The sequence below is a fragment of the Neopsephotus bourkii genome, unplaced genomic scaffold (assembly GCF_033783945.1).
Source record: "Neopsephotus bourkii isolate Nb327-2 ecotype Australia unplaced genomic scaffold, CSIRO-AGI_Nbou_v1 NB_234, whole genome shotgun sequence".
Lineage (NCBI taxonomy): Eukaryota > Metazoa > Chordata > Aves > Psittaciformes > Psittacidae > Neopsephotus > Neopsephotus bourkii.
In genome coordinates, this window is record NW_026900744.1 from 15,258,684 (window position 1) to 15,273,358 (window position 14,675).

General features: G+C 40.3%; 1 protein-coding gene across 2 annotated transcripts in view; it reads left to right on the top strand.

The window, feature by feature from the left end:
* Positions 1-413: 413 nt before the first annotated feature.
* Positions 414-14,675, top strand: part of KIFAP3 (kinesin associated protein 3) — a 70,102-nt gene continuing 55,840 nt past the window's right edge. For both annotated transcript variants that reach the window (XM_061345482.1, XM_061345483.1), the window contains exons 1-10: positions 414-575; positions 5,110-5,241; positions 6,328-6,482; positions 7,736-7,791; positions 8,280-8,421; positions 9,375-9,474; positions 10,239-10,363; positions 10,833-10,931; positions 11,693-11,871; positions 14,228-14,390. In XM_061345482.1, the coding sequence (XP_061201466.1) occupies positions 544-575; positions 5,110-5,241; positions 6,328-6,482; positions 7,736-7,791; positions 8,280-8,421; positions 9,375-9,474; positions 10,239-10,363; positions 10,833-10,931; positions 11,693-11,871; positions 14,228-14,390 (1,183 nt within the window). In that variant the 5' untranslated portion in view covers positions 414-543. The remainder of the gene's footprint in view (positions 576-5,109; positions 5,242-6,327; positions 6,483-7,735; positions 7,792-8,279; positions 8,422-9,374; positions 9,475-10,238; positions 10,364-10,832; positions 10,932-11,692; positions 11,872-14,227; positions 14,391-14,675) is intronic.

Here is a 14,675-nt window from a genome sequence, read left to right on the forward strand (position 1 = left end):
TGTGTAATGGTACAATTATTTCTTGACTCCCTCAGAGCTAAAGGACCTCTTTAGCCATGGAGGCCATGCCATACATCGGCCTCCACTTTCCTCAGCACCACCCACCTGCCCTGCCTGGGGCCTGCAGGCCACCACACCCACTCACCTTCCCATGATGGAGAGGGGAAACTCTGAGGCTGGACACTTGGGAGAGCCTTGGCTCTCAGGGGATCTGCGAGGGTCCTCGGCCGGGGGTGCTTGCCTACCACGGCGGCCACCTACCGTTACCCATTCCGAGTACGGCACAGCCGAGGCCAGGGGAATAGCGGCTCCCCACACACCTGCAGGGGGCGCTGCGACCCCCGCTCGCGGCCGCCACCCGGAGCAGCCGGCCCGCCGATGAAGGGCGGAGCAGTGCGCATGCGCAGAGGTCACCGTGGGCCTCGGGGGCGGTAGCGCGTGCGCGCTCCGCGTGCGTGGGGCGGGGCTCGCGCTCACCCTGGTAACAGCACCGCTGCGGGGCCGCGCCGCGCCCTGCTGAGGCCTTCTCTTGCCTCTGTCACCATGCAGGGGGAGGACGTCCGGTACCTCAAGAGGTAGCCTGGGGGGCTGGTTTTGGCGGGGAGGAGAAAGAGATGGTTATTGTAGGTCCGAGGTGCGGCAGGTTGTGGGGGTTTGGGGTGGAAGGGGGTCGTGGGGTTGAGGCGCGGCAGGTTGCGGTGGGGGCTGCGCATGGGGCTGTGGGGCTGAGGCGCGGCAGGTTGTCCCGAGGGGTGGTATGGTGTGTCTTACCGCTGTGTGGAGAGCTGAGGGGTGTGCGAGGTTGTGGTGTGGAGACAGGTGTTGCTGGCTGTCGTAGGGGATGAATGGGAGGTTATGGACTGGGGGAGTACGAGAGGACTGAAGCTACGGGGCCGTGGCATTTTAGCCTGTGGTGAGGGCTGAGTGGGAAGTTGTGGGATAAAGGGGCAAGAAGGGGTTGTGCGGTGCTGACGGAGTGTGGAGTTGAGGTGCTCTGGGGTGAGTGGTTTGGATATAAGAGATATATTTGTTAGGGTCAGGCTGAAAGGTGGCTGTCTAATCTAGTGGGCAGGAGGCTTGTATGGGTACTGGGAGGCTGGGTAAGGGATGAGTGATGGTTATAAAGTGGGTTTAGTGTGGGCTGAGAGATGGGGTGGATAGCATGCTTCTGGTGACTGGTTGGAGAACGTGGTAGATTGGAGGGTTGCACTGCTTTGAGCCTGACTGGTGGCATTTTATGATGTGCATTTGGGATGGTGCACTGAGACACCAGCAACTTGAAAAGGTATAGTTGCTATTAGGAGTGGGAGGGGCATCGCTGTGGGCAGGTGGTAGCTTTGTGGAACAGGGAGGCTGGGGACTGAGAAGGGGGTATTAGTCAGTAAGTGCATGTTCAGGGTGCATCTGGAGAGATTAATTGATTTGGAGGAGATATTAGAGCATGGTGTGGCAGATTATGGGAGGGATGGGACAGGTAATGTGGTGGGATGAATGCAATAGTTTGGGAATGGACTTGAGAGGTAACCATGGGTATAAAGTGGGTGATCTGAATTTGATGTTAAAGATGTGATGGATGAACGGTACCTTTATCTGTCTACTGGCAGTGGGACCAGTCAGCCTAATAGGATCTGAGTAGGCAACTGCTGGCTCTCCATCAGTTGTTTCAAAGCAAAAGTGCTAGCAATCCCAGATGTCAGGACATTGCATCCTGAATCCCATGGAGTTCCGGGTTGTGGTTTGGTTTTTTTTGTTGTTGGTTTTTGTGTTTCTTTCTTTTTTTTTTGGGGGGTGGGGGGAGGTGAGGAGTGGGGTTTTTTTTTGTTTTGCTTTGGTTTTTGGGGTGTTTTTTTCTTTCTTTTCATATGCCACATATTAAGATTCATAATTAGAAACAGTGGGGGAGGAACCCCCCTTGATAGTCTTTGAGCATTAATTCTGTCATATAAATGCAATAACAGGTAAAAACAAATGGCCACCTGTAAATAAGTAGCTGTAACTTTAGAGCAGTGCCTGTTTTTGGCTTTGGATATTCTGCTTGTGTCACCTTAGGTGATTTTTGGAACACTTCTTTATCTTAGTCATCCCTGCAACAAGCATACTTTTCTCTCTTTTAAGGGAGCACAAGCCAAAACATCCACAGTGCTTATTAATAGGGCTAGGGTTGTGTGCGAGTCTGGTACTCCTATGATCCTTGTTTCCCTTTGTCATCCTCCTTGAGCAGTCCCCTTCCCAGCAAGTCTGACTTGCTAGGATTTGTTATTGGATTTTCAGCCTTATCCATGTGTGCTATTTGTGCCACTTGTGATTAGGATAGTTTGCTTTTGCTTTTTACCCCTGAAGGTATTAGTTGATAAAGGTTATTCACACACCAGCTTTGGTTGTGTGAGTTCATCTAGAATAGCTTTTGTGTGTAGAAAAAGCCTTCCTCTTTTAGACCTCTAATAGAGCAAGATTCTTGTTGACAAAGCAGGCAGTGAAGTGAAAGGATGGGCTAATGTGCGTGAGAGGTCCCCAGTGCATTGCTGCTTCTATTAGTTACAAGAATGTCTGTATTTTAATTTTTTATGAATATATATGAGTATATTTTTGAGTATATATTAATTTTATGACTATATATATACAAACTTAAGATGCATAGAAAATCAATAAAGTAGATGTTTGTGGATTCGATGGGGAAGGAGGGATCGTTTATCTAAAAGATGTTTTTTGTTTGTTTTTGTGATGCTGGCAACCTGAATGCAGTGTTTTCCAAATGGAAAACAGTTTTACTGGCTGGATAGTGCGTTTTAGTGTATGTCTTCAAGCAGTTCACAAGGTAGAATTTTTCAGATTGGGAACTTGAATGTGAATTGATTTGTGACTCCATTAGCTAGGAAATAGCTCACATAGTGAGAGTGGTTATCAGTGTGAGAGGGCAGAAAATCTCTGCAGCTATAGATTTTTCAGCTTATTCATCTGTCTCTCTTATAGAAAGAAATACATATGGAAAATGCTAAAACTGTTTAAGCAGTCTTAGGCTGAGGTTCTGCTGGTAACTAAGCTCATCATTGCTTTACTGCTGCCAAAAGGAGGAGGTCTCACTCCATCCTGTTTATCCCTGCTCATAGATAGGAAGTGTTATTCTCCCTCTGTAGAGCACTTTAATTCAGTAACATATTAAAAAACTCCCTCTGCCCAAAACATGAAGAGTTTTCTGTCAGATTGCTGGAATTGGTTTTGAAAGGTTTTGATGAGCCCTCATGCTGAACAAAGGTGACTGCCAGGAGCAGTTAAAACATGGGAAGATCTAATCCTTCTGGCAATGATGAGCTGTTAGTTCAGCTTAGTTCTTGTAAAACTATGCCACATTCCTTCAGGCCCACTTGTTCTCTGCCCATCCTTTTCTTTATATCTGTAAATATTACCAAGCTGTCAATTTACAGAGGTTTGCGTGTCATGAGGATCATTTGTGGTTGGGATTTCCCGGTAGATCCAAATATGGGGGAAATACTGTTGGGGGTGAGGAGCAAGAACTTGTTCTTTTCAAATAGATTTGTTGTAAGCTTTCTGCCCTGCAAGGCGGAATCTTGTGAGAACAGACTGTACTGAAGCATCTGCTTCAAAATACTGTTAAAGGGAAGAAAACGCAGGTTTCTTCAAAAAAATCTTAAGTGGTAAATGGAGTTCTGCTACAGTCTCAAGGAAGATGTTGCTTTTAGCAGAGAGCTATATTTGTTTGCCCTGTAGCTTTATGTCCTTGTAAGTCTGGTATTGACCTAGTTTCTTTATTTCCCACTGCAGACTTTTCTGTGGTTTGTGGGTTTTTTTGGGCAGCTGTATCTCAGGAAAAAGGTAATTTTGTGCTTGTATTCAGCAGAAGGGGAAGCACCTGCTGTAGTAGCTGGGTAGCTGGAGGCACACATTTCAAACATTTTCTGAAGAGAGCGCTTACACTGAAGGCTGCATCTGGATTTGCTGACATTTGCAGCTCTGTGAGGCTCAAGTAGTTTTCCCTGGTCTAATTGACCCAATGCTATAGCCAGCTGTTCTCTCATGTATGCTGATACAGCTACTGGTGATGCCACCTGTAAATCTGGGGGGAGAGCGTGGGATTCTTTTGTGTGGGTTGTTTTGGTGTTTTTTTCTTTGTTGGTTAGTTGGGTTTTTTTGTTTGGTTTAGTGGTTGATCTGGTTTTTGTTTTGTTTTGGTGGTTTGGGGTTTTTTTTATTTTTTATTGCACAGATTGTGCCAATAAACCCAACACCCAAACAAAACCCCAAAACAACCCCCATGTGCACTGTAAAAGCCATTCTCTGGATGTGGTTCTGCTATCACTCAAAACCAGAAATAACGTGTATCTTCATGGCCTTTTATCCATGGCCTGTCCTCATGACCCTTGTATCTCTGTGTGAACATGGAGTTGCTGTCACAAAGTAGGAGAGAGCAGGACGAGTCCTTTAGGCAGTGGCATTCCCAAAGTGCTTTCCTGGAGGATGCTTTTCTAAAATATCTGTAGCTGTAGTAAAACATGTAGACATGCTTGGTTTATATCTGTTGATGGTAGCTGTTGATCTGGTAATTCCCCAAGCCTGGCAACAGACAGTGAGGTGAAGAACAGTATCAGACAGGTTTGTGCTTCAGGGGAAGAATTAAAATTATTTGTAATTCATTCTTAGTAGATTTTTAACTGTTAAGATTTAGCTAAGAAATTCTTAGAAGAATTTCCATTTGTAAATGACTGCAGTCAATCACTGTCATTAGCAGAAGAATTCTTGATATTGACAATGTAACAGGGAATCAACTGGGAAATTCACCCTCTCTGTCAAGTGCATCTTTTTCTTAATTGTAGTTCTTAAAGAGAGCTGGGAGACTTAGAAATCAAAGATCTATTCTGTATGTTTCTTACTTGACTTCAGTGACTAAGGCTTGACCAGTGATTTGAGTGTTTCTGGTTCTAGTAGACATAATAAGTCAAGAATACGCCACTAGCACTAAGCTTTGGTAGAGCCGTGTGAAATGAAATGTGGTACAGAAGGAGGGCAGTGCTTGGGTTAAGGAGACAGGTCCTTGTTACTTATCTGTTCTGATATGTTTTCTGAGCTTTTCAATAATTTTTTTCTTCATTGCAGGAAGGTAAAAGGAGGCAACATAGATGTACATCCGTCTGAGAAAGCCCTCATTGTCCACTATGAAGTGGAAGCAATGATTCTTGGAGAGATGGGAGACCCTGTGCTGGGGGAGCGCAAGGAATGTCAGAAAATGTAAGGTCATAGCAAGTTCTGATAGCTTTTTCCATTTTTTCCTAGTCATAAATTCAATAACTCAAAGCATCAGTAGCCTGTAAGAAATCATATATTCTAATACTCATAAAACTTACGCTAGTTTAGTGGAGGGTTTAGAAGCCAGGGAAGTTAACATCTAAAACACATACTGTAAAGTGCTTTTCATCCATGTACTTTAAGGTGTTTTGTGAAGAAAAGTGATTACTCTCATTTTATATGATGGGAACTTGAGATAGAGAAGAGTAAAGTGATTGGTTCCTAATCAGATGGTTAATGTTGGAGCAAGTAATGCTGTTGAACCTTCTGACAGCCTTATACTCTAGTCATTGGCTCTCTTCTTGTTTTCATCTCTCAGTCCTGCTAGTAATTTCACTATAGTATCTGCATTTTACTTTTACCTGATATTTTTCTTTTAAGAGCATTAAAATATTTCCCATTGGAAAAACCCATAGAACTATTATGACTTTAATTTCCAAGATGCAAGTTTGGGCTTTTCCTAGGTTTGTTTTATCTCTGTACTGAATTCTTTTTGAAAACTTGAGCTGAAGTGGCTGCATGTGTAAGTGCATGTAAGAAGAAGAATTGAGGAAGAAAAAGAGAATCTTTAAATTATCACAAATTTCTGAGAATATCTGTTTTCAGATGAATCAGCATAACTATAACTTGCATATGCAATGTGGTGGAATTCTGTTTTGATCCATCCTGTTGTTATTTTTTGTATATGCTGTACTCCTTTGCAGTCCTGTGCATATTTTTTTAGGTGTATTGCAAATAAATTATTGGCTGCTGTGTCTGAGATGGTTATAAAGGATCTGTTTGTGCAGCTGCATTTAGTGTTGCTGCTTGTCAGTTGATGGACGGTTATGCTCTGCCAGATCTGTTTGACAGTTACTTGCCATTTGGAGTTGTAGAGAGCCACTGCTTTGACGTTATGTTTGGAAGTCATGGCAGAGCCATTGGTGGTATCAGGATCATTTCTGCTTCAAGAAATTCATGACTGTGTAAACATAAAGAACGGAAGATAGAAAAATCTAGAAGCTGAAGAGATACCCATCTCTGTTGCAGCATTCGGCTGAAGAGTCTTAATGCCAACACAGACATTGCTTCCCTGGCTCGAAAGGTGGTTGAAGAATGCAAGCTCATTCACCCCTCCAAACTGCCGGAAGTAGAACAGCTGTTATACTATCTGCAGAATCGCAGAGATGCCTTAGCAGGAAGAGGTAAATAATACAGGAACAAAGTAGATTGGGGCTGGGTTGCTTCAGCACAGAACAACTAGTGTGTGAGATTTTTCTAGCTAAGACCCTAACTTGCTTTATCCTAACTTACGAGTTCTCTGGACATGAGAGTGGGGAAGATGTATAGGTAAATAACACTTGGGAAAGAATAAAATCTTGGAGTGAGACTGGTGGGAATTATCTTTAAAACCAGAGCTTACTTTTTTGGTTAGTTGATCTTAGTGTTGATGCTTATTACTGACTGCCTTCTGCTTTAGTAGGATTTGAGAGGTACAGATTCTGTTATTTGGTGCAGCCTTTTCTTGTTGCATCTGCACGTGCAGTGACATCAAAAGACTGTATGTTGATCCTAGGCTGACTTTGCACTGTCTGTAAAGATGGAGTGAGGAGTTTTCAGAGCATGACAAGCTTTGGTGTAGTAAAGAGCTTGGAATAGTTGTATTGTCATCTTAAGTTCCTGGCATCTTAATGATCCTATTTCTGTTTTAAGTTCATCTTAAACTTTCTGCTCAGGGGACAGTTTCATATTTAACATCCAGTCCTGTGTTACCTTGTGGCTAGCAAGGTTTCTTGCAGTCATTAAATGATTAGCTTTGTTCTCAAGTTGGGTTATTATCTTAGTGGGATAAACTTAAGACAAAGATTAATGTTATTTGTATGCTTTGATTGTAGGTGCTTTGGGTATTTTACCCTCTTCTGTGTGACACGTACATGCAAGGGGTTGGAACTAGAGGATCTCAACATCCTGTCCAACTTAACAATTTTGTGATTCTATTCTATGATCCTGTGTTGGTGTATATGTTATATACATGTATGTATACATATATATGTATACATTACACATGTATATGTGTGTGTGTGTGTATGTCTTGGTGTATCACAGGGCAGCTTTTCCAGATTGCACAAGCAGAATCAAAGCTGCTAATGTATTTCACTGTGGAAGTGAGTTTTGCCACTCTGAGCTTTCACTCCTTTTTCTCCCCAGCTGACTGGGCTGCAACTGATCGTTTAGAGTAAGGAGTCAGAAGGCATCTAAGATTTATTTTGCTTCCTATGTGCTGTCCAGCTTCAGAAACCTGACATATCTTAGCTGTGTTAGTCTGACAGGTCATCGTGACACAAAAGGACTTTGATCTTGATTTAATTAGAATGTTTACTATGAGAATACTGGCTTTTTGTGTGTGTGTGTGTGCACATGCATAGTCTAACTGCAACCCCTGTCTTTTTCTTAATAGAAAAGAAAGAGAAATCCAGCAAGCCAAAAGATCCATCCCCATTTGAAGGAATGGAGGTAAATATTGGTGGTAGAAGAAAAATGCAAGCCCCATTTATTTCTTAAGTAGATATTAGGGAGGAGGGAAAGGAAAATACTGAATCTTGAGGGTTTTATGCTGCCTGTTTTTTTAAACAAAGAACTTGGTTTGGGAATATTGCAGAATGGAATAAAAATTGTCTCCATAAAGAGTAAAATGCTTGACTTGCATACTTCCCTCTCCAACTGTAGCATGCAGCAGGACAGCAAGAGAGGTCTGGAACATCAGACAGGACACAGGGAGTAGTGTCTAAGCATCCTTTATTTTTTGTAATTAAATCTCAAATTTCCTGGTGTTCATTGGCAGTTATTCTGGATGTGTTGATTTTTTTTTTCCTTGTATTTTATTTTTTCCTAAGATCTTAACTCAAAGCTGTGGACTCTTTGGGGATTGAATAATGTTGTGATTGATTGTGTTGAATTGGCGTAATTTTCTCTGTGAAACCGTCACTTATGACTGCTTTCAGATTGATGAAGTTGCCAATATCAATGACATGGATGAGTACATTGAGTTACTGTATGAAGACATTCCTGACAAAGTGCGTGGCTCTGCCCTTGTCCTGCAGCTGGCTAGGAATCCGGATAATTTGGAAGAACTGCTTGTCAATGGTAATTTTTAAACCCAGTGGTAACTTCTATTAATGTGGTGCTTTCTTCTCAAGGGAAAACCAGTTCACCTTTAATTTGGGATTTTCTCTAGTTTGATAGGCCTTTCTTCTGAGTACATAAGCTGTCTGTCAAAGCCCAGGTGGATCTCTCCACAAATGGATTCTGTTCTTAGGTGGACCTAACACAGGAATCTTCCTGTCCTCAACAGGCTCCAGCTGGCTTGCTTTTTTTTTTTTCCTGGTCCTTGTTATTTTGATGCTAAATAAACTTCAGGTGGCATTGCTTTGTAAGATGAGAGTGTAGAGTTGTATCATGAAGATCAGGAAACTTGCCTTGAAAACGGGATTTGCAGGCTGGCATATAAGTATAGGTGTCCAGTTTTCAATGGGAAAGAAGAGTGATCTGGAGAAGAAAAGTATGACAAGAAATATAAAACAAATTATTAGATAATACAAACTTGCTATGGGAAAAAAAGATAAATGTGGATGAAAGAAAGATGTGGATGAAGAGTGATACTTTTCAATGTAGCATTTAAAGGGGATTTGGAAACTAAAGTGGTGATGTTTTAGGTAGTAGTGGAACATACAGCTGGCTGTATGGAACATACAGCTGGCACAGCTGGCACAGTTCCATGCACAGATGGAACATACAGGCCACAGGATGGTAAGGTTAGTGGTAGTTTTAAGATGACCTTTTGTGTTTGATTGCAGCTTTCTTGCATGTGGACTCTTCCTAGAGTTTGTAACTGGATGACCACCCAGGGTATTCTGTTTTAGTACCATCTCCAAGCATAACTTGTAAGCAGCGTTACATGTCAAAGTGAGATACCTCTGAAAATCTTTCATTTAGAAAACTGATAGATGTAGAATGAGGTATATCCAAATTCTGAACCTCACAAGGCAAAAGGAGGGAGGTAAAATGCTGATGCTCATCTAAATCCTGTTTCACTTCAGAAGCTGCCCTGGGTGCATTGGCTAGAGTGCTGAGGGAAGACTGGAAACAGAGTGTGGAACTTGCTACCAATATAATTTATATTTTCTTCTGCTTTTCAAGGTGAGTGCGGCGTCTCTGTGTATAGGGACATAAGGAAATTCTCTCTGCTTAATGTTTTTGCGTTTGTTTTCTGCACTGCACTATGAAACCTCACTGAAACAGGAAAAAAGCTTGCTGAGGTGGAAACACATTTTTCATAAATGACAAAATTGAGGCACAAAAAGAACCCCCACAGTGAGGCAATGTGTAGTAGAGCTGAGAAGAAACGAGTAAGGGTTCTCACCCATAGCTTGTAGGCTGAGCTGCCACTTTATTTCCCTCAGCATTCCTACAGAGAAGAAGTGGTATTCAAAAGTGAAGTGGGTGCTTGTTCTTGCTTAGCTATGCCAATGTTTCAGCATACCCTGCCTAGAAATAATTCAAATGTAATTTGCATTGCAACTTGATTTTAGGCCTCTATTATATGTCTGGTACGTAGGGATTCCTCTGAAGCACTTACAACATGGAAAGTGGGGCTGATTGGAAAACAATTTTCCTTTATGCATAAAAATTGGAATGTGTTCTTTATTTTGACTTGGAAAAACATGCGATTACTTTCCTTCTGCAAGTTTGGAAAAAAATATTCATGTTTACAGAAACTGTCTTTTGAAACAGTTTTGAATAGAGGAATGTTATAATGGGGCAGAGAGTAAATATTTATTTACTTATTTTTTTAATACTTCATGTAGCGTGATGTTGGGACATTGCTACCATAGATGTCAAAACAGATTTGGGATGGTTTGCATTTTTCTTTTTCCTCACAAGTTGTTTTTTCTTCAATGTAGTTTTTCTCAATTTCATGGAATAATCACACACTACAAAATTGGAGCTCTGTGTATGAATATCATAGACCATGAACTGAAGAGACATGAGCTTTGGCAGGAAGAACTTTCTAAGAAGAAGAAAGCTGATATCCTTTTGATATGCTGGGGCAGCTTGTTGGTTTCTGACTTGCCTTGATAAGCTGTTGTTGATTTATATGAGATGAGCATACAGCAACTTCTGTGAAATCAGTAGAATTTACTATTTCTAGTAAAGTGCAAAATATAATGTGAAAAAGACCAAGAGTGAGAAATTTGGGCTGCTGAAGTCATTAAGTTGTAGTTACTAAAACAATAACAACAAGGTTTTATTTCATCAGTAGTATGTTTTAGGAACATTTGTCCTGATTATTAAAATGTGATACATCCAGGATGAGGAGGAGAAAAAAAAATTACGCCATAGATTACAAGCATAGCAAGATGTTGCTGAAGTAGTGTGTTTACACTGGCTATTCCACAGATCCCTTGCTTTTTACTAATGCTTGAATAACACCCTGAGGATTGTAGTCATTTAGGCTATTTAACTTTTATCTGAACTTCTTAACTTCTGCAATTTACTTGATGAAGATCCTGAAAATCAAACCTTGAAAAAGGACTATGAGAAAACTTACAAGAAATATCAAGGGCTGGTTGTCAAGCAGGAACAGCTACTCAGAGGTACCAAATCCAAATAGAAAATTGTTTCCTTGTTGGTGAATGTGGGTAGTGGGTTTTATTAAGTGCTTGTTACAACCAGGATGCATTAACCATACTGAACGTGTGTATAAATATGAAAGAGCATTGGCAAAGAATAGGGAGAAGATGAGTGCTTAATCACATTGTTTGACAGCGTACTAACAAATTTTTAAATGATCTGTGAGTCTTAGAGGAAAAATAGCAGAAGTGATCTCCTTAACTTTAACATAATTTTGGTTTGGGAGGAATTTGCTTTTCTGGTTTTGTACATTTGATGGGAGGGTATTGAGGGTGTGGGTGTTTGTTTTGTGTTGGGTTTTCTTTTTGGTTTTTGGGTTTGTTTTCTTTTTAACTTGACCTGTATCTGATTCAAGTTGGAGAGCTTTAATTCTGTCTCTGTTTTTGTACTAAAGTACAGTTAGTGTTAGATTGAAATGATCTGAGTGGCAAAGCTTTCCCAGGAAGGGCTTTTTAATAGTTCCTGTTGGAACTGAAAGAAAAAAAAAAAAGTGTAAAAAGCTTCTAGTATTCATTTTTTTTTTTTTTCAAAACCACTATTAGAATTCAGCTTCTTAATGCTTTCTAAACAGGGATAAAAAGCATTCATGGTCAGTTTCCTTCAAAATGCATTGTGAAGATAGCAGAACACTTCTGAAATTCTTAAGCAGTTAATGCATATATAGAGACTTGTTTAGTTCTCTTACCTGTGATCTCATGATATGATTTGTATTGGACTTTCTTAGTTGCACTTTACCTGCTCCTAAATCTTGCTGAGGATACTCGCACTGAGCTGAAGATGAGAAACAAGAACATTGTCCATATGTTAGTGAAAGCACTGGACCGTGAAAATTTTGAGCTGCTTATGCTGGTTGTATCTTTCTTGAAGAAACTCAGCATTTTTATGGAGAACAAAAATGATATGGTAAGGCTCAGAGTACTCGTAGCAGTCTACTGCAATATTAGAAAAGTATGGACTGTGCGGTTGGAGGGAAGAGGGAGACATTTCTGTCCCCACCCTAAATATCTGTAGCACTGATTATCTTCTCTGTTACTGGTAAACTGAGTAAAAGTGCAGCATCCATCCAATAACATATTGCAACATTTTCTGAAGAACTGTTATCCCTAATGGTGAAGTTATCTCAAAATATGATACATGAAATTCCAAATTTTGAAGACAGCACCCTAGAGTCTTTTCATACCCTCACTTCTGGAGATGCCCGTGGCCGTGCCCCCAGACTAGATTATTTTGCCAACATACGGTTGTTTCTGCCATATACTGCCTTGGAAAGAAAGACAGTTACCCTTTTGCAGTTTGGTAGACTTACTTCCTAGGCCAACTTGGTCTTCAAAGGCACCTCACAATTGTTCCTTCATGCTGCCAGTAGCTCCTATGAACTGCGGGCGTTGTTACTCTTTGTAAGCATCTCTTAGGTGAACTCTCAAACTTCTGAAATCGGCATATTTCTGTGTGTGTGACTTTAAGCTCTAGCCAAGCATCTCCTTTAGTGATTTTCCAGCAGCTTTTAGTAGATACATGCCTTCACTTCCATACCTTTATGCCAGCTTGTTAAATGAAAATAATAAATTTTCCTTATCCAAGAAGTAATCTGAGATTAATGTTACACTTAAACGGTGAGATGAAAAGGTCTGTATAAATGCAATAGAAAATTAATGGCATATTTGTTACTGGAACTGTCATTCTCGTGCATATGCACTGAAAAATGTAAACTAGGTATCTCTCTTATTTATATATGCGTATCCTATTTCTTAACAAAAGTCAGACACCAAGCATGTGTTTTGGGGGAATGTAGACTGTTTATTAGGTGATTGGTCATTGATTTAGTTTATACTTGTGTAGTGTCCTGAAGGACTTTATTAGGAAAATAAGGATGATTTGCTGGCACACATTCTGCATTCCATTTGATTTAGCGGAAAAAAAAAATGAAATAAAGTTGTTGAATTAATTGCAGAGTGTTGTTAACAGTTTTGGAAATCTTTTGAAGAGGTTTGTATGCTTCAGGTCAGCTGTCTGCTTGAGCATTCCTTACTGGTAATAAGGATGCTACTTTTCTCTGCACAGTATTATTAAGAAAGGCTACCAGTGAAGGAGAAAGTATTTTAGTATTTATATCAGGCAATAACACAAAAACGTCAAAGGCAAAATGAACCAAGATTAGTTGTGCAATGCCTGATTCTAAGCAAAACTGAATAATCCATGTATATTTATAGCACACTCTTCTCTTTGGTAATTGAATAGGGATATTTATTAATTTAGGAATTAATAATTGTATTACATTTAAAGCTGTGAAATAGGAGCTCTTGATGTCTGATTGTTTTGGGTCAAAGTTGTTTGATTATAGTCAGTTGTTTGATTATTGCAGTATGCAGTGTGGGGCAAGCTGTAGTTTCTTAGTATTCATTCTCTGTGTATTTATAACTGGAAGGCTAGTTACATACATGCAAAAGTTTGAAGAATGCAAAGTAATTTTGTGTGCCTCCTTCTGTCCAAAGAAGGTTCTGGGAAAAAAGAAAATGCATTTAAAAGATTATGTCAAATAAAAGCAGAGAAATTATGCTTAAAAGATGATAAAAACTTTTTAAAGTTTTGCCAGTCAATGCTCAGATGACTTTTCTCTGGCTGCTAAAGTGGACGTGATCTCAGAAACTGATACCACTTCTAAGTTCCTGGATTACACTTTTTAATTTGAAAGTGATGCATATTTCAAGATGACTTTAATGCTTTTATTAAATTAACATGCAGGACACATGCCTCTTCTGAAAGCACATCCAAAGTTCTGTGTAGGAGTTCAATTGAAATTCATAATGAAAGGTCTCAAATTCTTTTTGAATGCCAGTTTTCTGTCTGTCTTGGTTGGGTATCTCTTGACTTTAACATCACTTGTTCTAGAATTGCTTGTGTTTACATTTAAATGAGTTGTTACCCCTACCCCAATCTAATCTTGTAAGTAATGTCTCGATGACATTCGTACAGTGTTCCAACTGTAAGGAATATTTCCAAGGCATCTGAACTGTTTGGTTCAAAATCTTTTTTAATTAATGTTAGCCAATAGCCTAATCTAGAAGACTTCAACCACAAAGACGTAAGCAAAGCTGCTTCAGATGAAAATGCATTGACATTATGGGTATTATGGGTACAAATTTGATATGCATTTGCATATGTGTGTATGTAAATATATAAGACACTGAGAGGGCTTTTACACTGAAGACAAATCGAAGTTTGGATGAATTATGTTTTTTTTCTTTTTCTTGATACACAGGTTGAAATGGATATTGTTGAAAAACTTGTGAAAATGGTACCCTGTGAACATGATGACCTGCTGAATGTCACTCTTCGACTCTTGCTAAATCTCTCCTTTGACACAAGCCTGAGAAATAAAATGGTGCAAGTTGGTCTACTTCCCAAACTAACTGCACTTCTAGGTATGTGCCATGGGTTCAGCAGTAGCAGTCATTTTTCTCCTCTTAGTAACTGGTGCAGTGCCGTGGTTTTGACTTTTGGCCTGGGAACAGTGCTGATAACACTGATGTTTTTAGTTGTTGCATAGTCATGTTTACTCTGATCAAGGAGTTTCTGAGTCTCATGCTACGCCAGGGAGGAGGGGAAGCTGGGAGGAAGCAGAGACAGGGCACCTGACCCAAACTGACTAAAGAGATATTCCATACCACAGCACGTCGTGCCCACTGTATAAACTGGGGGCAGTTACC